The sequence below is a fragment of the Gymnodraco acuticeps genome, unplaced genomic scaffold, assembly GCF_902827175.1.
Source record: "Gymnodraco acuticeps unplaced genomic scaffold, fGymAcu1.1, whole genome shotgun sequence".
Classification (NCBI taxonomy): Eukaryota; Metazoa; Chordata; class Actinopteri; order Perciformes; family Bathydraconidae; genus Gymnodraco; species Gymnodraco acuticeps.
In genome coordinates, this window is record NW_022990021.1 from 3,401,108 (window position 1) to 3,428,558 (window position 27,451).

Sequence of the window (27,451 nt, forward strand, 5' to 3'; positions counted from 1 at the left end):
TGGTTTGTTTTGACAATATTTATTTATATTTTCCCAATAGTAACATACAGTTCAGGACAAAATGTTTGAGAGAAGCTAGCAGAGCAGTTGGCAGAATATATGATTCAAAATCGTACCATATTTGGTGAAAGTGGACTGCACTCTGAGTACTAGGGGATTGTAATTGTTCTCATTAACAAACAATATTTCCTATAAACAAGAAACCAGGTTTTTTTTCTATATATCTGTGTTGAAGGCTAATAACACCTGTTTTGGACAAGTTTTTTGGACAATCAAGTCTCAATCCTATTGATTCTTATACATCTCATAGTCAAGGGTCTATTTAAAACAAAATCAGAAAACAATGGCCTGATGACACCATGACACGACACGCTCTCACAGAATGACAGAGGGCAGCCGAGCGACATTGGAAGAAAGCGAGAGGATACATTGTTACCGCCACTAGAGGGCGAAGCGAAAGAGAAGAGAGAAAAGTATGCACAGGTGCAGAGCAGAGAAAAGCTTTCAGAGACATGCTGAGGAACTGTACACACATAGATATATAATACGCTAGGTACTGAGCTGCGACGGTATTCAAGCAGAAGAAGAAAGACAGAGCATAGAGATAGTTTTCAAGCGCGAAGAGGAATACAATGCTAGGCGAGGTTAGCATGCTTGCGGCACAGAGACACTTTACAGGAAGCTCAAGACACAGATCACATGTAAAGGCTAGAGCGACAGTGAACTATTCTACAGGCTAAAGCTATACATTGGACACTAAAGCTAATTACAGGAGCAACACATACTGTATATATGTATATATATGTATATAGAAATTGATATAGAGATATCGAACAAGCTGGACAGGCAAGGCATCGCATGCACGTGCAAAGGAAGCAAGTCTTTCAGCAGCAAGAGAAGAAAATGTCTGGCTTTCCGAAACGCCGTTGTAATATATCTGATGTTGTCTGTGTCATGGTGTTTACGCCAATTTGATCGGGAACAGAATAAAGATTATCACATCTTAAACGTTAGGCTAATCTCTGCTAGGATGTGAAACGATCAAACAAAGCACTTTTATAATATCTATAAACTGCAAAAAATGAAATGCTTTCATAACAGACCCCTGATTCCTGTCACATTCAGACAAAAGAGCTTAAGTTACATTTTTGAATACTTTTTTTAAACATCAACTTATGAACAACCAATGGACATTGCACGTTAGTAGGTCATGGGTATACTCTAAAGTGCACCACCTCCCCTTTTGGAGGAACACTAGACAATACTGGCAAATGTATACTAAGGCAACACAGTTACAAACACACTTACAGTAGGTACACATACCGTCAAGTATTCACTTGTGCACAAAAAACACAGAGCTTCAGAGTCAAAATGGCTTTGCATATTCATTTAAAATACAAACACTAGAGTCTCTGAGCAAGACTCGGAAGTATTTTGAGGTGAATACAGTCAATTTCTTTAAAGCCTGTCCCTGAAACACGTTTTCTTTGAAATAGCTAGAAGAGTCACAAACCAAGTCAAGTATCGGACAAACATACAGTACATACATACACACAGGAAAAAGCCTTTTGGACAAACGAGATGAAAATACAGGTTATCTATATTGGAGATAGAGAAAATATGAATAACTTTACCTCACAAATAGTCTCTGGTTATACGTCTTATATACACTTATGTATACACAAAGATATGTACTTAGGACATCTTGAAATACTATTTACAATCTATGATCATAAAATGATTGTACACTGAGCGACCGTATTGAGCAAATTGTGCTTTCTCTACCTTGTTCTAATGAAAATGCGAAAGAACCTCTGCTTGTTTGATCAGGATTCACACTCCATTAACTAAGCTGCCTTCAGTAATAAGCATTTTTATGTTTTTGCTAAATAATAGCAAATTTGATTATCTTTAACTATGGTGACTTGAATGCACTGTTTCTTCTGATTTGGTGCAGGGCATGTAGTTTGGACCCAACATCGCATATTGCTTGTGAATCAATAAAGAAGACATCTCAGTTGCAATACTAAGGGATGCTCCTCCTTCCCCAATGATTTAGTGCAAGTGCAAGTGCAAGTGATGTCAGGTTTGCTTTAGCATCATGGTGAAGTTTCTAAATTAAACAAAACACCATTATTGCCCGTTACAAGTTTTCTCAAGATCCTCAATCTTTCTTTAAGTGCTCATCCAAAAACACAACTGACAAATAGTTTCTTTCATTTTGTGACTGTAGATGAAAGGTTTCACATCTTAAAATGTACAATCCTTAAAATGCCACTGTTAAAACAGCAAGAGCATGGAAAAGGGGATAGTGGCCAACGTTGGTACTGCAGGTCATGTGATCATAATTCCAATAAAGTCCAGTGCAGCCAGTACTTTGACTATAAAGTTGACTTTGACTGACTTTTGACTTTTGACTTTGACTTGTTGATATATACCAAACTTATACCAGATGGTGTCAATATAATGACATACTTTATCAGGAAAATGCATAATTTGGTCACAATATTAGGGATAATTTTTTAGGGATAGTTATCTTATTAGCTAATGCTTATAATGCTAAAGCTAAGTGTAGCTAAGTGGACACATTTACGTTTTTTTTTATAATTAAATGACCAAAAGCATTTGACATGCAGTGAACTCAGGGCTTTGGTTCCACCTTTGGAAGTGGTCCACTTTTCCCAGTTGGTAATCCAGCATGACTTTCCCCACCATGTCAGTACCAAACAAAAAACACCATGACTTAGTTTTGTTTGTGCCATAAACAAATTGGCAATATAATTTGTATAATTGCAATTTGATCAAAAACCTGAGTGGTTTGGTGTCTTAGATACACATTCCCCCAATATTTTTTAGATACATTTTAAGTTAATTAAAAAGTCCAGATTCTTTGGCTGGCTAGATCAATGTTGAAAAGGGGCTTAGAAACAAAAAATACACTTAAGGATTATATCTTCATGTTACCTCTTGAATGTTGATTATTATAATTTGAGATCATCATAACGACATGTAAAGCACATCCAGCACAGTTAAATATACAGCCACGTTGAAAATTATTCCCATTTTGATATGAAAGTGACATCAAACAAAATGGGTTTAACAAGCCATTACCACTTCAAATACACCAGAAAGAAGCACGTGAAAGAAGATTAAAAGTGTCATAAGCAGCAAAAGAGGCCGATGTGATGCATGATGGAACGTCACATCTTCATAAATGCTTTGAATTGACTTTACAGTTGTTTGATTTGAAAGGAAATACCTTCTTTTGTACCTGATTAAAAATCCCTTATTATAACTTGTTGGCTGGATTATTTACTGCATTTATTAACATGAGTTCTGATATACACCACCAGTCACGAGTACATTTTCCAAAATTACTACTTTGGAGTATGATGTGCAGATGTAAAGGCAGTTGATTATGCTGAGGTAAGGTGAAGTGCTTTTTTTCGTTTTAAGCAAGTTTAAAATGTAAAGTTACAATAGAACACAACTACGTTTGGCACTTAACAACATACTTGGCAAATGAGAAATGATTCAAAAATAAAACTTTTCCTCATCGACCTATTGCACGAGCATTTCATATCACAAAAAGTACATATAAAGTTACAGCACTTACACTACTCTTGGATCTATTACACTTTAGGAAGGCAGACAGAAGCACTTTTATATAGCTTTGGACCAAGTTAGTCCACAGCAAAGCTACAATACATAATATATGGATATATCTGTAGATCTTTTTTCTCAAATATACTCTTAAATATTTAACTTTGGAGGAAAGAAGAAAAGAAGAAGTTTACCAGTACATTCACGACAAACAATTCATCCAAGGGGAAACGTACAGCAGGGTGAGATGAGTTTTATAGATCCTTGCCCAGTCGCTCAATCTCCTCAATAAGAAAGTCGATGTCCTCGAGGGTAGCGGCGGGATTTGAGATCACCATGCGGAAAAAGTTGACCTTGTCTCCTTGTGGTTGGTAGCTGACCATGGTTGTTCCGTACTCCATCATCCTGGCCTTTATCACTGGAGCCACCTGATAGGTCCAGTAAAAAAAGTACGAGTTAATATTATTCAGAGATATATCAGACCAACACTTAATTTGGGAGGTGAGTATAACAAGCTACTACCAAGCAAGCACACACACAATTAAGTTGCAAATAAAGTGTGCTGGGTTATATTTTAAAAGCAGAGTTTGCAAACATATCTTGGGATTGGGCACTAGACACCTATCTTCTGAAATCTTTACCTGTGCACTTAAAGCAGAAAAAGACAGCTTAATATTACCATAAAAACATGAGTGGTATTGATCTTCTCATCTCATTCCCAGAAGGAAAACAAATCTTAACATTCTGAAAATGTCTGAGTATTCCTCCAATGTGTCCCTATTCTAGATTGCGCTTGAATTAGCACTTTACACACTAAAACACCTCGTTAGAACTCGGTTTACACATACAAACTGCAAAGAGTGATGGGTGTAATTCCAGTTGACATAACAAGCAGGCAAGTTACAAGCAGCAGACTTCTTCTCACACCACAGGAGGTGTGATCACATGATCACACATATGTGTGGGTCAAAGTGAATGATTGCGTGGGAATAGACAACAAATATCAATTTATTCTGACTTCTTAGATGCCCTTTTAATTTGTTTTCCTTAATTAACACTTTTCCTTTTCTTTTCAGAAACTAAACAAGTCATGTTCCGTTCAGATTACTCGAAACCTGGCCCAAAGACTCTGACAGCTACAACTGTAGGTCAGGTCTCCCTTGAAAAAGAGATCAATGATCTCAATGGGATACACCTGTATAAATAAAGGTTTGAAATGAACTGTGTGCTGCTGCCAGGCTGAGAGGTTATTTCAGCAGTCAAGCGTGCAGGTCATTTATCTTGTGCTCAGAAAAGTCTTGATGGTTTTGTGCAGTCTGTGTTGTGAAACTATGGCAGATTAAGCTACAGTTCTGACATATTACTGAGGAAAATAATTTCAATATATGTGTCCAGAGCCGGCCCGACCCATTAAGCGACATAAGCGGCCACTTAGGGCCCCGCAGCCACTAAGGGGCCCCCTAGCAAAAAAAATAAAAATAAAATCTCAGTACACCGTCGCCGTGAATGAATGAATGAATGAATTGTGTTAATATGCCTAGATTGCCTACTCTCAAAGTCATGTATTATATTATTGAGTCAATAATATAATACATTATGAACTGCTACCATCTAATCGGAGATACATGATCCCACGATTCAATAAGGTCAGACTGAAGCACTCCTTTGTGCATCAGTCAATCCTCACAGTAAATACAGAGCTAAATCCCAGATCAAATGCACGGTGAAGGCTCTTTGAGCAGCTTTTCTCTCACTGATTGTGCTGTTATGTTAAATGTTTGTTGTTTGTGTTTCATGAATTTGTGTCTGGATATTTGTCTGTTGATGTTGGACATGGAGCTGCTGTGACGCAAGTCAAATTTCAGACTTGGTCTGACAAATAAAGTAATATCGTATCGTATCGTATTAACCGTGCTTTACCTGAACCTCATCATGACACTAGAGAGGACGGCAGGAATGTAATTTCCCGTGTTCAGTGAATGCAACAGAGTTGAATGGAAATAAACATCTGTCTTATTGGCTGACAGTTACCTATCCTGTGAGCTGTGACAATGTTTAAAATAAACTGTCAGTCAGACTCAGAGTTTTTGAAGATGGACATAAGAAAAAAAATGTCTTAAAAAATACGAAAATGTTCAAGTGGTGGCTCACACAACAACCCCAGAGCCACCACTTGAGCCAGGCAAACAAGGTATGTAAATGTCAGTAAACTTCCAAGTTATGCGAACATGTAAGCAAAGCCTAAATTACAGCTACGTTGACGTTACTTTGAATCGCGGGGGTAAGCTAAACCGTTAGCAAGTAGCTATAGCTAGCCAGATATATTAAAGGTGGGGTAGGTAAGTTTGAGAAACCGGCTCGAGATACACTTTTTGTTATATTCCATGGAATGCTCTTAACATCCGATAGCAATGAATATCTGAAGTGCTTTGACAAAAAATCCATAAAAAAATGTCATCTGTGGAAGCCGTAATACTGTAAAAAGTACAACTAATCCGGCTAAACGGATTGGATTGCCGCCCTGTCTGTCAGCCTTCCATCTCGTGCACGCACAAATGTATCTCGTACCCTCATTAGGCATGCCGTAATTGGGCGTGCATTGCGAGCCGGTTTCTGAAACTTACCTACCCCACCTTTAAATAAACACTTTGTCATACAATCTAAATGTAATGTTTTTTAGCGTTACCTGGTGATTTCAAAGAAAGCTCTCTGGGAAATGTTGACTTACTGTTCGACATGAAGCTAGAAGCTACCTTACAGTACACAGTTGATCCTGAGTCCTGTCAGTTAAAGTGTTTCATAGTTAGCTTAGCAAATCATCAACCTAGCACTGAAATATATGGATGTTATGTGACAGTATTTCTGAGAAAAAGTTGCCACATAGTTGCCACTGCTTTACGTGTCGACAGCATGTTTGAACGTATTTGCAGCAGTAAATGTGGCTGTAACACCTGAATTTAAATGGGCAACCTCTTTTTGTGACAGATTTTTGCATGAAATTATAATTCTTCTGAATGATATTCCTATTGACAGCTAGTTTCTATGTGAACATTATGAGATGGACAGCCAGAGAGAATAAATGAAAAACAGTTATGAAATACTATATGACAAAACAAGAATACAGTTTAAGCGATTTATAAAATATCCATAAAGAAAAATCTGTTTACAGTTCTGTTTCATATGGGTGTTGAGAGATGTATCCATAGATCTCTTAATTTTGCTCTCAAAGTGCACCAGATTGATGCTTTTAACTTCAATATTTAAAAAAAATTCTTCCTGGGGGAGCATGCCACCAGACCCCCCTAGAGGAGGTTAGGTCCACAGTGTTTACATGCTTATTTATACAATATGTGTGTTTATGCTAACATCATAAGACAAAAGTTGGTTCCGTGTTGTGTGTAGTGAGAACACGCTAGAGTGAGGGGGGCCCCCAAGCCAAAGCTTGCTTAGGGCCCCCAAAAGTCTAGGGCTGGCCCTGTGTCCATGGATCTTTGGTGAATTTCAGTACAATTAAGGAGAAAATGCCATATTTGGAGACATATTGTGACCTACAGTATAGTCAATAGTTGCATATTTTGATGCTTTAAATCAAATCAAATCAAGCTTTATTTATATAGCACATTTATAAACTATTTTTGGTCGAGCCAAAGTGCTGTACATATAATAAAAATAGCCTACAGTAGAGACACTTTACAGCAAATACAACGGCACAGATTGTTCAGAATATCAGTATGAGAAAAACGACACCCTCTATCCTTAGACCCTCACATCGTACAAGGAAAAACTTCCAGAGAAAACCTACAGTTTAAGGGGAAAAAATGGGAGAAACCTCAGAGAGAGCAACAGAGGAGGGATCCCTCGCTTGTTTATAGATATGTGCTTTACATAAATGCTGGACTTTAACTTATAAAATGTTGAAGTATTTTTAAATGTGGGGCTGTAACTCTACTCTCTACTGTACTCTAACTTTAATGGAGGATCTGACAACTTCTTCCTCCACTGGGCTGTGTTGAAAACTGTAGCTCATAATCATTCCTTAGACATAAGACACATGAGTCATTCCTTCTAAATTTCTTGCAGGTGTCCCGCTGCAGTTACGGTAAAATAATCAGTCAGCAGCTGCAGATTTACTTAAAATCAGTCTTTTGACCATTTTCCAGTTATCCTTTAGAATGAGGGAAGTGGAAATTAAGGAAAGCTCTTTCAATTCGTGCATTTTCTAAATGAGCTAATCAAGCAATTACATCATACCTTAATCTATTATCTCTGGAAAAAAGCGCGAGCTATTCAAACAAAGCACACTCTCAGTGAGGCATAGTTTGAGAGGAACTCACTCCATGAGTGTGCTATGACAAATGATTCATGGTTGATAGTTTTCACAGAGAGAGAGCTCTTTGTATGTCTGGCACGTACACCATCTGTTTGTCCTAATTGACTATTATTAGGCCCTTGCTGCTGTGGGAGCCTCTGAATGGCCGCCACTTTGGCTAACTGGTTAGCACCCCTCCCTCTAATGGCGCGTTTCCACTGCAGCGGGGTAGCCCCGTTTAAGCGTCCCTAAGCGTCCTCGCTCTGGCCTCGGGCTGCCTCGCTGGCCGGCCCAGGCCGTGGCGCATTTCCATTACAGTTTAGGACCTGGGGTAGCAACGCAGTGTAGGCGGGGCGATCGGCTTTGTTTTTGTTCACATTTCGAGTTGTTCCGTCGAGCTCCCGTTGGATTTGATCATCCCCAATGAGATGGAGGAACGTCGTCACCTCCTCGGTCGACCACGGTGTGCTTTTCTTATTAGACGTAGCCATTTTTGTAGCTCATCCGTTTACAAAATGCTGTTTATAAAAATGCTGCAAGCTTGCTTCTAAATATATATGCGACGCTAGGGATGAACTCGCGCGCAATCTTGTGACGATTCTCTCTGACCAATCAGCAGTCGAGAGTGTTGACGTCACTAGTTCAGCCCTGGCCCTGGTCTGAGGGAACCACGATTTTATGAGGCCGGAAAAAGAGGGAAAAAGTACCCGCTGGCCGGTACTAGGCTATATGGAAACGCCACCAAAAACCGGCCTGGCCGCTTGAGGACGGTTAAGGACGCTTAAACGGGGCTACCCGCTGCAGTGGAAACGCGCCATAAGTCAGGCCCGTGATACCCCTCCTCTGTGACATCCTATTTTAAGACTGTCACTATTTGCTTATAGCACATGTTTTTTTTTATATACGGGCATAAGTGGCCATCCTAGTGGTCCCTAATGAAGAAGACAAGTGATGGTCAGGCTGGATATGAATGAAGGCTTGTAGGTCAAAGAGAGGTGCAGTGAAAGCTGTTTTTGGGAGATATTATAGTCAGGCTTCTTATCTCCGCTCACCCACCTTGTGCAAGTGTTTCTTCCTCTCCTCTTTGTCCTCCATGTAGCGGATCCCAGGAGGGAGGTACCAGAAGCAGACGTTGGTGTGCTGAGGCTGGGGGAGCACACACAGACCATAAGAGATGAGAGGAGTAAAACATACAGCAGGGCTGGGGAATGATCCAATATAAGAGATATTTTTTTTACTTTATCATGATGATTTGATTAAAAATTAAAGCCATGTTTGGATTGTCAATTCCTTGTTTATGACACCCCCTAAGTGGTAATTTATGATGACAGTTTAAATCAATTAAAATACCGGAACAATTCTATAATAACATTACAAATAAATTCAATCATGTTGCAATTAAAAATTAAAATCCCTTGAATGTTTAAAATTGCTCTTATACATTTTTTTATTTGTAAGGCGAAAGGAATCGCTCAAAGTGACAACCCCACAGAGAATTTTTAAACAACCCTTGTGTTCCCCTGAACGCCACAGTTCATTGTTTTGGTACTATGGCCTATAACTTAGCGTAACTTAGCATTCAGCTATTAACAGGGATTCTGCCCACGCTAGCAACTAGCAAGTACACGCAGTAAACACGCTTAGTCATATAACTATATAAGGCGATAATATAAACTATTATAGTCTCTTAAATTGTACAAATATAAGTTGTAAAAACGTGTTGATTAACAAATGTTCATACATTTACTATATTGCGATAATATTAATGAATATTCACAATCATCCTTGCTTAAAATCCTACAGATAGCACAAAGTAGGAAGTGCTTAGAGTAACTGTAGCCGGTCCCTTTCGCCAAACTATAGCAGATTCTGTGAGAAAACATCCATTAGGTGTTCCCAGCATCAGACAGGTAGACTGCCTCCTCTTCAGACACTCTCTATATGTGTGAATGCTGATATTTTGTTTGGCACCTAAAGCCCTGCTGGAGCAGCCCGGCTGTGAAAGCAGTCATTACCAACATCTGACCAGCCATGCACAGCAGCCTCATTTATAAACTCGGGCTGGTTCCGCTGTATATATTCAACCTCAGATTGAGGTAATGGCTTTATGGGATGTACAGACAAGTGAACACCTGGACCGATGACCAGAGGACTTGCCCTGTTCCCCCTCAGGGTTTTGATGCTTTCAGCAGGTATACAATAAAGAAGAAGAGCTTTTACTATAAATGACTCTGGCCTTCCAAACACTGCTTTTATAAAACAGTTTTTAGCTTAATAACCCCATCATCCACATATGTTTAGGCTGTTGTAGTTTTGCCCTGTATAGGATATTTCAGGCACTTTGCTTTTCATATGCATATGAGCAATTACTGGCCGTTATGCTATTCATTAAACATAATGGCAGCACATTATACTGGCAGCGAGAGGTAAAAGTGGCTCTCATCCAACACAAAGCAAGAGCACACTGCGTGCCAATCAAGTCACCCGAGATGAGTCTGAATACACAGAGGTCAGAGTAGCGACGTTAATGTTGGCTACTTTCCTCTGATGGTGAGGATGAGTAATCCTCATGGAGAGTGGAAGGGTAAATGTGGACTTACCGTTCCATTGAAGACCATCTCGTACCCTTCTCTGTCTTTGATCTTGTTGTAGAGGTAATCAGACAACTCCAAACACTTATCAATCTGAGCCTCAAACCCAATGGTGCCCTGAGAAAGAAGAGAGATACATCTGTTAGCTTTGAAACCTTTAGTTAGACATATTGTGTGATTATTGTAAAACTGAAGGTATCTAGGCAACTGTGCAGCAAACATAATATATTTCTGCTGGTGAATTGGGTAAGACTACTGAATCTAAAGGTGCTTTAAAGAGCCCCTTTTATGCTTTTTGGGTTTCCCTTTCCTGTGTGTTATATAAGTTTTGGTGCATGTAAATGGTCTGCAAAGACTACAATCCCAAATAAATAAATACATTGTATTTATAAAGGCACCTTTCAAGGCTCTCAAGGTCGGCGTACAAGATGCACCAAAAAAAGTGTAAATCACTTTTAATCTGTCATGCATATATCATATTAGAAAAATAAATTAAACAGTGACATTTAAACAAATTACAGTTTAAGAAAATCTTTTAAAGTTTAAACTAATAATTTGACATTTGAAGACAAACTTAGAATTTGGTTCAGGGTTTGCACCCAATGACTAAAGTGATGTATTTAACATTTGTTGACCTTTACCACTATGGCAAATATATTCAGTCACATCAAGTTTTCTGAGAATGGCTGTTTGTTAAAATAAGAATTAAAGTTAGGTTTATGATAAAACACCCTTAAATCGCTGAACTAATTATTTTTTGCAGACATCAAATGTTTAATGTATATTAAAGAACTTCATGGAAATATGATCACATTCCCTGTTACCTTAGCTCTCCACATGAGCCACAGCTTGAAGATGTCCACGTGGCGTCCACACTGCAGCGCTTTATCCCCGGTGTCGTAGGAGAGGTCGTAGTGTTTGTCCTGCTGGAACAGGTAGACGGCGTGCATATTGTTGCAGCTCTGCATCAGGCCCTGTGAGATCATATCCAGAAAATGTTTAATAGCAACAAAATATCCCAAACCAATATTCATGTGTTCTGTATGTACATGACCATAAAGCCCACCTCCTCTCGGACCAGCAGGGCGGAGCACTGCAGAGGGACAGACATCATCTTGTGAGGGTTCCATGTCACTGAGTTGGCCCTGAAGGTAACATAACAAAAAAACACCCACCATGCATTCCACATATTACTTCAAATGCTCATTAGCTTCTGCACAGATTGAGTTTACACAACATGTATTTTTTGACTTGCCTTTCAACTCCATCCAGCTTCCACCTGTGTCTCCTGGACATGAGGAGACTTCCTCCCCACGCTCCCTGTTTGGAAACACAGATGATATTAGTGGCACTGTACACACAACTTCAAGGTTAATCATTTATTTAAACGACATTAGATATGCTAATTCAGTACTAGCCTGCAAAACAGTTGTGTAAAGGCGTCTGTTGATCCTTGACAAGTGATGCAACCATTTACCAGATGTAGAAGGACTAACATAATATGAAGCTGCATCAAGCTTTTGTTGTGTTTAAAATTAGATCTAGCTTTACATTGCAATCATTGAGTACAGGAACTGAGACAACAAAAATCCATTTACTGTAAGCATCTAACCAGGAGAGCAAAAAGTTCTGGGTTAAGATATATGAAAAACCAGTTCGAAGAATGAATATGCTAAGATATAAATAATAACCTCTGCTGCCTTCACTGACCGATTCTTGATTCTGTAAAGCAAATATGAATATTCGTATTCATTTAAAAAATGATATTTACTAAAGAGTAAATGTATCAGAGAAACTAAAAGTCATATTATTATATTAATCTATACCTTTAATTTGGTCTTTGCATTAAAAACTATTTGGAAGATTAATCAATATTGAAAAAAAAAGTGCCACTATGAGGAATTGTTTTACATGTTAGCCTTTACGCTAAATATTAGCACCGACAGCTTTAAAAAGGTGTAATATAAACGTCGGAAGCTTGCGGACGCTTTTCAAAAGCATATCTGGACTTGCAGGCCTCATAATGTTTACAACTCATTTTAAAAGACCTCCAGACATTCATTTCATGGGAAACTGCATCCACACAATCCCATTTCAGACAAACAAAAGCAGCAGGGGCCAGCACACTCGGAAGCAGGATGTTTTCTTCCCCATCTCAGCCAGTTGAGGAGTGATAGATAAGGCCATTTATACCTCTTAATAGAGGTGTCCCCCTGTCAGGACTAAATCACCTTCATTAATAGATAGAGTTCCTTCAGTGAGAGGGCCCATGATGGCAAAGTCAGGGGAGGAGATGATTTACAGCCTCTGTTCCAGTTTTTCTAATCCCCAGTGTTAGATAGGGGGTGGCTGGCTCCTATCTGGGTCAACCGCAAGCAGTTATACGCGAGACAGACATAATAGATTCGTCAAAACCGCTGGTGAGCTTCACTAAAATCCCCACTGTGCATCACCTACATTACAGGTAATAACACTGTTTTAAAGAAAGAAACCAGAGATGTTAATGAAGATTCGTATGCGTTTTGCTTACATCCACATGCATCCACACGTTGTACTTTTTGCAGATGTCAGAAATGGCAATGAGAGGGTCGAAGGCTCCGTACACTGTGGTCCCAGCTGTTGCACTGACAAAGAAAGGGACCAATCCCTGCAAAGACACAGGAAATGATTGTACATCAAGGAGCAGTTATAACAGTGCCAATATGTTGAATCACTACTGCTGTTTCAGCTGATTGAATACAAAAGAATGAGGTCTGTATGATATGTATTTATATCTGCGTTATAATATTACCGTCTGTTTGGCTTCCAGTATTCTCCTCTCAAGGTCAGCTGGAATCATTTGACCGCTGTAAAAGAAAAAAAGAGCAGTTCATATCAGTGATGGGAGAGTTATTCAGATCATTAGCTTATGTGAAGATACTAATACAGCAATGTAAAGGTCCTACAATACTAGTACAAATGTTTAGTATAAGCAACTCCTTGTGCATAAGAAATGGAAACATTTTTACTATTTCAATATTATCAAATAATATATCATCTGAAACGTTTAAAGGGGAAATAGCTCTCAAAAACATTTAAAGGTTGACAAGGGGCCCCAACTATACACTCATTTATGCATAAAAGCCAAAAAGGTTGGAAAAGCCTTGTTTAATCTTACATTATTTATAAGCTTATCACATGTTTTCGGCAAAGTCTTTTATTTTGGAAGTAACTAATAACTACAGCGGTCCGGTCATATAAATATACATGTGAGGTGTGTGACGACCCCTCCCCCCTTCTGCCTGGCTGTGCTCCCTGCCTTGCTGTCCTCTGGCAGGTACTGGGAGTGCGTCCTGTTTGTGCCCGCCCATCTAGAGGCAGAGCCACACAGAGGTATAAAGATTGCCCAGCTGCAAGGATCACTCTCTGAATCTGATCCTGGCATGCTGCAGCAACCTCAGCCTACAGCCTGTGTTAGGTTTGATGCACCCTCCAACATGCTCCAACACCCTTCCACACACCCACACACTGCTCACACTACTGACACTCTGATTCCGACATACACTATTTATCAGAGGTGTTTTGTGTTAACCTATTAAATAAACATATATTTGGAAATTAACTCTGTGTGGCCTCCCTAATTGTTCCAGCCTTAAGGCAGGTTGTAACAGGTGACATTTCATTATTTCACTCTGAATTGTATTAAAGTAAAAGTACAAGATATCAGAGAGTGGTGCTGAACTCGAGCAGCTGGGATTCTTCTTCTAATGTGTTATATGTAGGGCTGTCAAACGATTAAAGTTTTTAATCAGATTAATCACAGCTTAAAAATTAATTAATCATGATTAATCACCATTCGAACTATGTCCAAAATATGTCATTTCTTTATGTATGTTGTTGTGGGAATGGAAAGATAAATGAAAGAAGGCGGATATATCCATTTAACATACAGTAGGCTATGTATGTTTATTATAACATTGTTCTGTGTGTCAAAATGAAAGACAGCCCACACACTTATCAATCATCAAACCGTGGGGTCTTATTTCATTACGTGTTGATTTCTATCAACACGTAATGTTGTATCGATGTATATAGAGATGTACTACCGCAAAAGTATTCTCCGTCGGGACTTCCTGGAACAACACCACGCCGTTATCGTGATTCTGATTGGCCAGAAGACATTATCAAAGATGTTCTATTGAGAAGACGATCACTACGTGACAAAAGTTTTCAAAACCGTTTCTGGTCTTCGGTATTTCCAGACAAGTGGCTACTGAAATCAAACTTACTAACTGATGTCTGTGCAATTTACTCCGCGCGAGTTGGCGGACTTTATTTAGCTTACTTTAACATCATTTTTCATGGTGGGGCTAAGCCATTTCTTGGTATGGGTGTAGCCTACCCCAGCCATACCCTGGCGCTGACTGGTGGGATGTATCAAGCCCCCAGGAAGTGCGCCGGACTCAGATGAAAATATTCGTGCTGGCCAAACGGCGGTACTACACTACCGTTTGGTTGCCAGGCCCGGAAACACTTTTTCTTACATGGGGAAAGAATGGTCTGTAAATCGTTGGATAACTAAATCAACTACCCAGTATGAACACTTGTATAGCCCTTATTAAAAACATTCGTTCCTCAAGTTGTAATAATGTGCTAATAACGTTATTCTGAGAGTTATTTCCCTCTGCATTATGAACGCGCATCTAGCCCACGGGACCGCGCGGCCCGGCACGTTCATGTTACGTGTCCATCCAATCAGAGCACACTGTGCTCACAGGGAGGGTGGGGGCTGGAGCTATTGAAGCTACAACGAGCCGTTAAAGGCAGAGAGTGAAATTCAGTGAATACAATACACGTAGTTTACAGAGATGCTGTTTGAGAAACCAATGTGAGTTGCGTTTATCTTTACCCATGGATGCACAATAAGAACGCACCCATATCGTCTTACTGCCATCCCACGGAGAAAAAAACATTTTATCATTCTTTCATGCTAAATGAAGCTCTGTTGCTTGGATATCACTATCCTGTTACAGCGTAATATAAGTACATAACGATTGATGTGTACATTAGCATAATTACTAGCTAGCCGCTAGCTACTAACTGCCGCCTCGTTAATATCAAATCCATCATAATAACAAATCATTACCATGCTGTCATGAACGTGCGGTGCTGTTACGTGTACGCAAATTGACGTGCTTGATGTGAACGAGCATTTTGGTTAAAGTTGCGTATGCGCTATGAGCGCACATACGGGTACTTCTCAGGCATGCCGGGTAATCTGTGACGTTTCGCTCTCTCAAAAGTTGGGCCATTTTATCATCATGCGCTAATAAGCAACACATCCTCACTCCCAGGTCGGCCTATGATGACGTTATGTCAAGTCCTGTGTCAGCTTTTTCCAACGCAAGGGGGGGGCCTTAGCGTCCATTTTCAACGCAAGAGGGGGGCCCTTAGCGTCCAATTTCAGCTTTCCGGGATGTCCATATGCTTCTATGGACGCTCATGGAAGCACGGCATTCGTTTGTGTCGACTGCCCTTAAAGGAAATGTGAGCGTCCATTCTCATTGGATAACGGAGAATTGTACACCCGGAAGTAAGTATTCCCCTTACTGTCGATTGAGTTTACAGTGATATCTGCACTACTCATCGACTAAAAAACACCAGATTATCCTTGTTAATTACACAACATTGATTGGTTTAAATTGTGTGCAATGCTTTTGTATTTTTCCCCTTCGATTCGGAGAAACAAATATTTTTTCGGAGTAAAGGATGGCAGAAGACACTACACTACCCAGAATCCCCAGCTATCATTTGGACTACACCATGTGCTCTGTTTGACGTCACGTGATCTTCAAATGTCTCCCTGCAGAAAAAAAAAAAAACATGGCCGAACTTCGTTTTATTCTCGGTGGAAAATGCCTATTTTAAAGTTAGTTTGGCCATTAAAATGCGTTTTGATGTCATTTGATGCGAGAAATATGAGTTGTTATTTCAGATTATGTGTGCAGTGGATGTACATGATCTTTAGTTTGCTAGTTATTACGAAGATTACTTCAGGAAATTGCGTCCATAACGTTTTCATTGTTACCAAGGTGGTTGCTAGGGACGCTGCTATCGATATTATTTCTGTTATGTTGTGTAACTGTTTAATGGTGTTATCTTTATTGCTACCCCCTTCCCCGTCAATGTATAGTGTTGGTCCACAGCGCAAACATATTAGTTTAACAAAATCCACATCTAAAGATAGCCTACGTTATTTTCCCCTGTGCAATTTCAGTCTCACATCTCACAGCACATCGTCATTAACAAATACCGGAAACAGACCGAAAACATTTAAAAAAAATAATAATAATACTTTATTCCGAGTGTGCTTGCTTTTCTCTTTGAAAGTCATCACATACCGGCATTGTAATACACGGTTCGGCTGCATTACATATTACATATCTGCCGTAGTTCTGTATTTATAGAGCCCTGATGAGAAGACTTCTAGACAAACATGAGGAACTGAAAACGTGACGTGGATCATAAATATATCAGCCATTAAACAACATCTTACATTTCTTTTCACACAATACGTCTCCTTGCAGTATCAACACTAATTCGGCTGACTTTTATATTTGATCCAATTGGTAGATAGGCTGTATTTACACCATAAAGGTGCACAGCTGATATAAAGGGACACCTAGTGGTTAAAGCATGTTATTGAATTTCATTATTGTTATTATTAGATATTAATAGGATCCCTATAAAGTATATTCATTACTCGTTATTCTCTACTAATAGTTAATTAAAGACTGTATATAATGACTATTTTGCACATCCCTTTCAAGATTTCCTAAGGTTTATTGACATATCATATAGGCCCATACAACTATGGTGTAGTTATGCATTGAATGAAAAACTTGGGTCGCAGGTTCCTCAATAGTGCATTACAAGACATCTGTCAATATTTGTGCATACCTCCAGCAATGTTAACTATGTTGAAGCACTTATTTTAACTGATATTATACATAATGTATTATACTCTTATAAGATGTATGTAGATATTTCATCTCCGGCCTTGTCAGGTATTGAACATCAATAAATAAAGAACACAGAATTGTTGAATATAAAACACAGAATTTGTGTGATTATACTAAATGATTTACAAATAAACACCACTGCATATTTAACTGTTACACATGCTGATGTAATGCAAATGTTCCAACTTGGGATCAATAAAGTATATCTTATCTTAAGCTGATCGATGACTACTGCCATATTTGCAAAATGTGCCTCTGAACCTTGACAAGTGCATGTTTCAGGCTTATCAATTAATGTAATGTAATGTTATCAATTAACAACAGGGGTCACAAACATAAGACCAGCTGTTAAATAAAGCTCTTCTGACCTTAGCTGGCATAATGCTGCCCATTATGGGCACAAGCAATTTTCTCCCATTTATTAATTATATGTTTTAAATGTGAGTGTTTCCTATCCCCTAAACCTCCAGGGATGTACACAGTTTAATACTGGCAACTTCTTATTATGGGAAATACGAAAACGTCTTTTAAAACTACAACTCCCAGTAGAGACGTGCCATAGATAGAGAACATGTTGCGAAACAGAATAGCCAGCATGTGTAGTTCTGGGGACGGGGAGGGGGGGGGGACGCGGTGGACCCGTTCAAATCCAGTTTTGGACAGTCTGCCGTTCGAGGCTTGGCGTAACCCTCGGAGCACACTCTCAAATCACAGAGCTTGAGGACTATCACGGGGTTTGTCAAACAGAGCACATGGTGTAGTCCAAACGATAGCTGGGGATTCTGGGTAGTGTAGTGTATTCTGCCATCCTTTACTCCGAAAAAATATTTGTTTCTCCGAATCGAAGGGGAAAAATACAAAAGCATTCCACACAATTTAAACCAATCAATGTTGTGTAATTAACAAGGATAATCTGGTGTTTTTTAGTCGATGAGTAGTGCAGATAACACTGTAAAATCAATCGACAGTAAGGGGAATACTTACTTCCGGGTGTACAATTCTCCGTTATCCAATGAGAATGGACGCTCACATTGCCTTTAAGGGCAGCAGACACAAACGAATGCCGTGCTTCCATGAGCGTCCATAGAAGCATATGGACATCCCGGAAAGCTGAAAATGGACGCTAAGGGCCCCCCCCCCTTGCGTTGAAAATGGACGCTAAGGCCCCCCCCCCCTTGCGTGAATGAGGCCCCGCCTCCCACGCTGTATCCAGTTCTTATTATACATCCATGGATGTATGGAGCGGGCCATTCTGCACATGCGTTAAATGCGTTAAATATTTTAACGCAATTAATTTAAAAAATGAATTATCGCCGTTAACGCGATAATTTTGACAGCATTAGAGTTATATGTGCAGCTGAAATGAGAGGAAGACTTTACCTTTCATCTACTTTAATGCAGATCACACTCTCCGTCCCGATGCCAAGAGCCGCTGCACCTTTTTTGATTGAAAAATGACTCTGGAGATTGAAGAAAAAACACGAAAGAGAGAAGATGATTAACTGTCTTTACACCAGGGGGAGAACATCTGAAATATATGTATTTTGTTTAAACATTTGTCAAGCAGCTTTGATGCTGAAAGGTATGTGTGGTATTTGATGGCTTTATAGCTCACAGCATCTTTGAAATGTCCTTTAAAGTGGAATATCTTTGACCTTCATTTCAGAAAACTGTGCAAAGTTATGTGAATCAAAAAGACACATATGGACATTGTGTATCAGCTGAAATGAAACATAAATGCCTACATGTTCGGATGTAAAGGCCGCCAGTCTGGGAACGCATGACATTCCTTTCTCCTTCACTTCAGGGAACATCTTGAAGCGAGCGAGCAGCATGGCATACATGTTAGAAATAGCCCCCCCTAGAGGACACAAATCACATAAGTAAGTGACAATTGTCATGGGGATGATGCAGGGCTTCAGAACAGAATTGTAAAATACTGCATTTGACAAACAATGAAGCAACAAGAACATCAAATAATTTCCCAGTGTTTCAAGATATGACACAGCCTCTAACTGTCGGCAATGTCAGAGCCAATCACAGTCCTTGTTCTTCAAATCCTCCAATGATTGCTCACCTCAAACAGAAATGCATGAGGGACATTAAAGATTGGAGGGTGACGAGGTGGGGGCTGGAATTTGGCAAATTATGTTTATGCTAATTGGCTTTCAAAGGAGTTCCATTTAAATCATCAAAATGCAAATCGACACATTGCAGCACACACACAGGCAGTTCCATTTTCAGTGGAACAGAGGGGTGTTGGGATTGGCGTCGCCTTACATACCAGGAGAGAAAATGCCATCTCCCTGCCCATCCTTCCAGCCAATGATTTCCCTCATCTTCTTCAGAGTGACGTATTCCAGCAGCACAAAGACAGGAGCCACCTCATAGGTGAACCTGCGTTACACAAGGGGCATCACATGATGCTGGTTACACAAAAAGCGCCATGACTCATCCCCGAAAATCTGCCAGAAAACAGATATTTCTATCCCCTGCAGTTTCAATGTGTCAGTAAATGATTTGATTTGAAATCAATAGCTTTTTAGCTGTCGATAAAGCCCTAATAATTGAAATTAGTGAGGGATAAAACATGTTTTGTATAGTAATATTGTAAAATGTATGTCAAATAGGCTTCTCCATTGCTGATGCTTTTGAACAAAATGTACCAGAATTATTTATATTTCAACATCGCAGGCCACATTTCTTAGACCCTAACGTGCACGTTGTTGTACAGAAGTCTCACTGTTCCTTCATCCTTGCATCACTTCAAAATAATATTCCAATGCATGCCTGCTAATATATTTCCGACAGAAAATTGGTGCATTTGCTGTAAATCTAACCCCCTCCCCTTATTTTGCAGTGCCTCACAGTTGCCAAGGCTGAGTTTATCACTCCAAAAACACACACCAAAATGAGCTCCAGATTAGTCAGAATTGAATTTCAAGGCTAATTTTCTCCCCTTGAATCCCCATGGAGATTGTGGGTGAGGGGGAAGGATAAAAGGCAGAGGTGGGAGGGGTTCAGGGGGAGTGGGAGTTTAGGGGGTGTCAGCCTTTCATTTTAGATTTTTCATTTGCTATGATTGAATGAAAAAAAGAAAGAAGCCGCTATCAGCACAAGCAGACGGCACACGGCTGGGCTGGGCAGGAAATGGAATTCATTGTCATTATCATTATCGCCGTTTAAAATCATGATGGAGCACAGGCCACATACTTACATATTGGTGTTGGCAGTGGATGTTAGCCAATCGGCTGCCAGTCCAACCATGTCTAATCCTGTAGAGAGCTGATTGAAGTACCTGGGATGGGCTGGAGGAAAAGGAGTAAAGAAAAAAATATGGGAGAGGAAGGGTGCAAGCAATTTGAACATTTTATCTAGCAACATTGAAATAAGCTTCATGTGTTTATGCTGGGTTTGTGCAAAAGGCACAGAGGTTGTAATCTTCTAAACCCTCTAATTGCAGGTTAGAAAATGCAGCTGCAGTGATGATTTAAATCATCTTGAGAAATGATGAAAGCATTTAGTGTTTCATGGGTAATGTAGGAATTGAATGGAGGGTATCAACACACCATTGTTTCACATCATAAAATGAAAAATGAGAAAATGAAAAACTTTGAAAATGAGAAAGAAAATGTGTAAATACAAAAAAGGAATGATGTCTAATTATTATTTCTTGTTTTAAATATAAACATGCATGGTGATATTTAACCCCCTCAATAAAGCATGTATTAGCAATATTACAACATTAGAGTGTGTTATAAGCAGAAACGTTTGTCATGCATGTATGGTGTTATATTGACACCTGACATAATTGAAATTAAAATAGAGTATGTCTTGATAAAAGGAGCTAATACTGCTAAAAAGGAATGCATTAAAAAATAAACATACAAATATACGTATATCTTATCACTACACCAGTATGCTATATATTTATTAAATGTGTATCATATATTTAACAGGGGTTTAAATAAAATCTATCAAAATAATCTGTATGTTTTTGGGGATGAAATGTGTGCAGAAAATGTTCCCCTGAGTGTGTCAGAGAGGAGAGAATAATGGACTTGGCCCCTACGTGGTTATTAGCTATTATCTACTTGGTGAACCAGATTTACTGCGTCACTGCATTTACCGGTCTGCTGGTCGGGAGGAGGAGAGGGAGGACAACCTCCAGGTTTTCACCATGTATTTATTTTACACACAGATTGCTTTCTTTGTTTTATTCAGTTGGGGAATATTCCTTATAAGAAAATAGAGATAGTAGACCACATTCAGCCAATTAGAGATTGTCTAGATGTCATCCTCTGATGCGCACGTTCTTATGTGTCATCAGCAGTGTGATAGTTATTTCCCCTATATATGATTTCTTATTGACATATTTAAAGATAGGCAGCAGGCCGGGCTGTTAGGCCTACATACATGGAAAAGGTGCAGCTATGAAGTGGAACATATTTTCTAAAATGCCACATTTTTTACAGATTACAGTCAGATGTGAAGCAGGTTTATTTAGCCCGGGGCCTGACCTGTTTTGATGGCGTATTTGAGAGTGGCGCGACAGCTGATCAAGATCTCATCCAGGGAGGCCGGCTCGCTCTGAAGCTCCCAGTTATTCTTCTGGAGCAGCTCGTTCGGGTAATGGAAATCAATAACCTTCGTGTCCCGGTCGAAAGACTCCACGATGTAGGCCATTAAAATATCCACAACTTCCTGCAGGAAGATCATGGTTTTGGCGTCACTGTCCATGGCAGGTAACAGGTCTGTAAAGAATAACTTATGTCAAATAAAACAAGCAGTAGGCTACATTAGATTTGTGTGTGTTGAGAGCAGCCATTAAACCCGCTTTTATGATTATTATGTTGGCCTTTTACCCACGATCACAAGAATGTCACATTTATATACAAAAGGAGGGGGAAAAGCATACATTTCTTAACAATTAGGTCAACAATAAGGTCTGAAATGTATGAAAACGTTTTAAAGTGTTAAAGTTTCTACGACGTGAAAACATAACAACATAACATTCTGCTGAAGGTGACCTCTCCGACAACGTGCAAAAAATGTTCACCATAACTCACTGAATATTATGGATATGAAGTCTAAATATAAATACTGTGCATGATCATATTTTAAGCACATGTTATGTCATTTATTCCTAGTGTTATTTCATAGCCTATGAATTCCTATTTTAATGACGGAACAAAGAATAACGCAGATCGTCTCTTTGACAATTTATGTAAACTATAAATGACAAGTAGCCTATCACATAACAATGTATTTTCGTACAACGCTGCATGTTTTTCATTCATTTTTAAAATGACTCTACATCAGCATAACAATGTCTTTTTACGCAGAATAAATCACGGCAAGGCCAAGCTGTGACTCAATGAGACAGATCAGGAGACGGCATGCCGGGTTTAATATCGGTGTTACAGCATGCTTCTGTACCTGTTGAATAGAGGTCGGAGAAGACCACAGAAGCTTTGGTGCAGTTGCAGGATTTGTTGCAGCTGCAGGCAGCTGCCTCTGTCTCCGGCGGCTGCTTGGCGGCCGGCTCGGCGCCTTTCTCCAATTCTCCGACATTGAGAAGAGCTTTAGACAAAAAACAGCATTAAGATATTTTTTACAACCTTGTAGACGAGACTGGGAGTTAAAAAAAAAAGATGGAAAGAAAACCGCGCACGTCGCTCAAATAGCTTACCCCACCCACCCACCCACTGTGAACCAACATACCACATAATTTAGATCCAAGTCCTCCGGATAATTTCGAGGCCGCCGCTTGGCACCAAGCCCTGGCTGGAAAATAGAAAGGATCAGCCAAAAAGAATGAATAGATTCAGGTTCCAACTTTAAACTTAGACGCCGAAAAGTGACATGCAAGGTACAATGAAAGGGTGATTTAGGATCAATTCTTGCACCCTGAAGGGGAAAACATGACAACATATGTGTAAAAAAAGACTACATAAAGCAGGCCTGTTTGGATTTTCATTCGTTGACTCTAACCAAATGCAGCGCACAGGTTTGAGACAATACACCGGGATTAGAGCCGGTCCATCAGAGGTGATTTGGAGATTACAAAAAAAAAACACTCACGCGTGCTGGGGCTCTGATTCCCGGTGTTGGCCCCCGCATTATCTCCACCAAGAGACCAGAAGCCCTGTTGTGCCATTGTTGCCGATACCTAGGAGCTGCTCGAGACACGGAGACAGACAGAGCCCATCCACACGCGTCCACCCGGAGCTGTTCAACGCTGATGTGGTGCTGAAGTCCAGACGCGCATCCGGGAGACGCTTTACGCTGCAGCAGAGCCCCTAAAACTAAAACGCGTGTGGTAAAAGGCAAAAGAAAAACAAAAGACGTCCACGGTGTTCTTCTTGCAGGCTTCCACAGGTGCACTAATAAGAAAGGAGCGTCCTCCCCTATAAATCCGCACACACTTGACTTCACAGGCGCACTCAGTCAGCGCACCACGCACTCCTCACTCCGTGGAAATATGCAGGAGCAAAGCTTTGGATGAAAAATGATACTAAAAATAAAATGAGTTGCAGCCAAAAGTGGTGTCAGTGTGCAGCTATGTGCGACAGCTGCTGTTAAATATGCAACACGCACGAGCCATGCCTAATTGCTCCCAACCTAAATATAACGTCACTAAAGAAATCCCATCGTGATTCACTTCAGGTCATGACGAAGTGCGCTGCGTCGTGCGTCGTGACTCCATACATCCCCGACACTTTCCCCCCCGCGCGCACAATTTACAGAAGACAGTGAATGCAAACTAATTCATCTGCCAGGCAGGTGCGGACCTATTTCTTGCAGACCGGCTGCTCTATTTGCGCGCCTCCGGGGGAAGAAGCAGCGGGGAGGAGATGGGCTTCAAATTGAGGAAAAGTGCGCATGGATCCCTCCTCTCTCCTGGGCTCGTTACACCAAAAGTATTATTACTCAATACTTCTGTGTTTGGGTCATTCCAGAATTGGAGGACATTGCATGTCCCCCATACAAAATCTAATAATCCATGCCCAAAATGCTAAAATATGCACTTGTTGTGTTAAACATACTTGTCTTGAGACAAAATGTATATAAAGTTGTAGAAAAAGTGGTTTCAAAATATTATTTAAATGATCAAATAGCTCTCGAACATCCCCTAAAATGGCATTTTTCTCTTGTCTTCTTGGTGACCAACTTGCATGTCAAATATAACATTTAAAATAGGGATTTTATTGACTTGTTTGGTATTATTCTATTGATATGTCTCTTGTAATGGTAAAATCAATTTGTTAAATCATAAACACACTTTAAATAACAGTAACAGTAGTGTCCCTCAACATGCGTTCAACCCTGTTACCCAAACCTTTTTAGATTGGCACAGGAAGTGAACAAACTGTAAATCAGATGACACAGGAAGTGACATCAGCAAGCCATGTGCTAGTCCCATGGGTAGACCAAAACTAAGTCCTCTTTTTTATTTTCATATTTTTACAATCTTTTCAGTCTTAAAAGAGTGTGGCACTCTGACCCACTCAACCCTGTTATGATATTATCAGAATAAAGCATATTCATTTCAAAGTTATCTGTCTTGCATTAGATATCCAAGTTTGTCCTTGCCTTGAAAGTATATCAATCAATCAATCAATCAATGTTTATTTATATAGCCCAATATCACAAATGTTACATTTGTCTCAGTGGACTTTACAGTTTGTACAAAATATCAGTATGACAATACGACACCCTCTGTCCTTAGACCCTCACATCGTACAAGGAAAAACTTCCGAAGAAAACCCACAGTTTAAAGGGAAAAATGGGAGAAACCTCAGGGAGAGCAACAGAGGAGGGATCCCTCTCCCAGGACGGACAGACGTGCAATAGATGCCGTGTGTAAATTGAAAAGATAATACATTTGCAACATAGGTAGTCCAAATGTTTGGAAATGCATGTGTGTATAATAGGAAGATTAATCCACGAGGATATCCATCCAGGACCTATGATCCAGGACCACAGCCACGACTCAAGATCCAGGGCTCGCGATCCAGGACAGAGGAGCGCAGGATCATCCATGACTCCGGATCTCAGCGTATATAGACACCAAAAAGAAAGACATTTGGGGAAGCTGGGTTAATCGGAACATGAGAGTACACAGGTATAGACAGAGAGAAGGAAGAAGTAAGATGTCCCCCGACAAACTAAGCCTATATCAGCAAAACTAGGGGCTGAATCTAATCAGCCCTAACTAAAAGCTTTATCAAAAAGGAAGGTCTTAAGCGCACTCTTAAAAACGGATAGGGTGTCTGCCGCCCGAACACAAACTGGAAGCTGATTCCACAAATGTGGAGCTTGATAAGAAAAGGCTCTGGCTCCCATTGTACTTTTAGAGACTCTAGGAACAACCAACAACCCTGCATTCTTGGAACGCAATGCCCTAGTAGGACAGTAGGGTATAATGAGTTCTTTAAGGTAAGATGGCGCCTGCCCATTAAGGGCTTTGTAGGCGAGAAGAATAATTTTAAATTCTATCCTGTGTTCTATAGGAAGCCAGTGTAAGGCAGCCAGAACAGGAGTAATGTGGTCCCTTTTCCTAACTCTGGTTAGTACACGAGCCGCAGCATTTTGAATCAGCTGAAGCGACTTGACTGACTTCTTGCATGGACTAGTTTCTCTGCATCGTTTTGAGGCAAGATATGCCTGATTTTTGCAATGTTACGTAGATGGAAGTAGGCGGTCCTTGAAATTGATTTTATGTGGGCGTTAAAGGATAAATCCTGATCAAATATAACACCAAGATTCCTTACAGTCTCACTGGAGGCCAAATTAATGCCATCCATAGTTAGTATATCTTTAGATAATTTGTTTTGTAGATTCTTCGGGCCAAGTACAATAACTTCAGTTTTGGTCGTGTTTAACATCAAAAAGTTTAAGGTCATCCACGTTTTTAAGTCCTTAAGGCAGTCTTGAATTTTATTTAGATGATTAATTTCATCAGGCTTGATTGATAAATATAGTTGAGTATCATCCGCATAACAATGAAAGTTTACAGAATGATTCCTTATAATATTGCCTAACGGAAGCATATATAATGTGAACAAAATAGGTCCGAGCACTGAGCCCTGTGGCACTCCATGGCTAACTTTGGTTTGCGTGGAAGATTCATCATTGACACGTACAAACTGAGAGCGTTCAGATAGATAGGACCTAAACCAGTCTAAAGCAGTTCCCTGTATGCCAACTAAGTGCTCTAGTCTTTGCAATAAGATATCATGGTCGATAGTATTAAATGCAGCACTGAGATCGAGCAAAACAAGAATAGAGACACGTCCGTTGTCAGAGGCTATTAGAATGTCATTTGTGACTTTAACCAGAGCTGTCTCTGTGCTATGATGCGTTCTAAAGCCAGACTGAAAAGCTTCAAATAAATCATTGTTTTTTAAGTAATCACACAACTGTTTTGTGACTGCTTTCTCAAGAATCTTTGAGAGGAACGGAAGATTAGAAATAGGTCTATAATTGGCTAAAACCTCTGGATCGAGGTTGTGCTTTTTAAGAAGCGGTTTTATCACTGCTACTTTGAATGATTGTGAAACATAGCCTGATAATAAAGACATATTCATAATATTTAATAAATAAGTGCTAATTAATGGAAAAACTTCCTTCAATAGCTTAGTTGGAATTGGGTCTAACATGCACGTTGATGGTTTAGAAGAGAGAATCATTGAATTTAATTGTTCAAGGTTTATGGCTGAAAAGCATTCTAGTTTACTATCTAGTGTAATATTATAACTTACGTTTCCGGGAGCTGTTGATAACACTATACTGGTCAAAGGCAAGAGGTCATTAATTTTGTTTCTAAGAGTAACAATTTTATCGTTAAAAAAGCACATAAAATCATTACTACTGAGTGCTATGGGAATAGAAGGCTCAATCGAGCTGTGGCTCTCTGTCAGCCTGGCTACAGTGCTGAAAAG

The 27,451-nt window shown here is 39.8% G+C and overlaps 1 protein-coding gene across 1 annotated transcript; it reads right to left on the reverse strand.

Annotated features, from left to right (window-relative positions):
* On the reverse strand, window positions 1-24,326 carry gad2 (glutamate decarboxylase 2). The gene is made up of 16 exons (XM_034214118.1): window positions 23,589-24,326; window positions 23,229-23,291; window positions 22,944-23,087; window positions 22,025-22,258; window positions 20,722-20,812; window positions 19,789-19,901; window positions 19,250-19,365; window positions 18,885-18,964; window positions 13,295-13,349; window positions 13,034-13,150; window positions 11,759-11,823; window positions 11,570-11,648; window positions 11,328-11,477; window positions 10,513-10,620; window positions 8,969-9,058; window positions 1-4,031 (listed from the first exon to the last, which is right to left on the reverse strand). The coding sequence occupies exons 1-16, from the start codon at window positions 23,662-23,664 to the stop codon at window positions 3,858-3,860; spliced, it is 1,755 nt and encodes a 584-aa protein (XP_034070009.1). The 5' UTR covers window positions 23,665-24,326; the 3' UTR covers window positions 1-3,857.
* Window positions 24,327-27,451: the final 3,125 nt, after the last annotated feature.

What these genes read in the sequence shown, in the direction of transcription:
- gad2 (XM_034214118.1), bottom strand. Translation starts at nt 23,664, where the DNA reads ATGGCACAACAGGGCTTCTGGTCTCTTGGTGGAGATAATGCGGGGGCC. An exon ending in TCCACTGCCAACACCAATAT is followed by an intron (nt 19,902 to 20,721) that starts GTAAGTATGTGG and finishes TGTGTAACGCAG; the next exon opens with GTTCACCTATGAGGTGGCTC. An exon ending in TGCATTAAAGTAGATGAAAG is followed by an intron (nt 13,350 to 18,884) that starts GTAAAGTCTTCC and finishes TTTCTTTTACAG; the next exon opens with CGGTCAAATGATTCCAGCTG.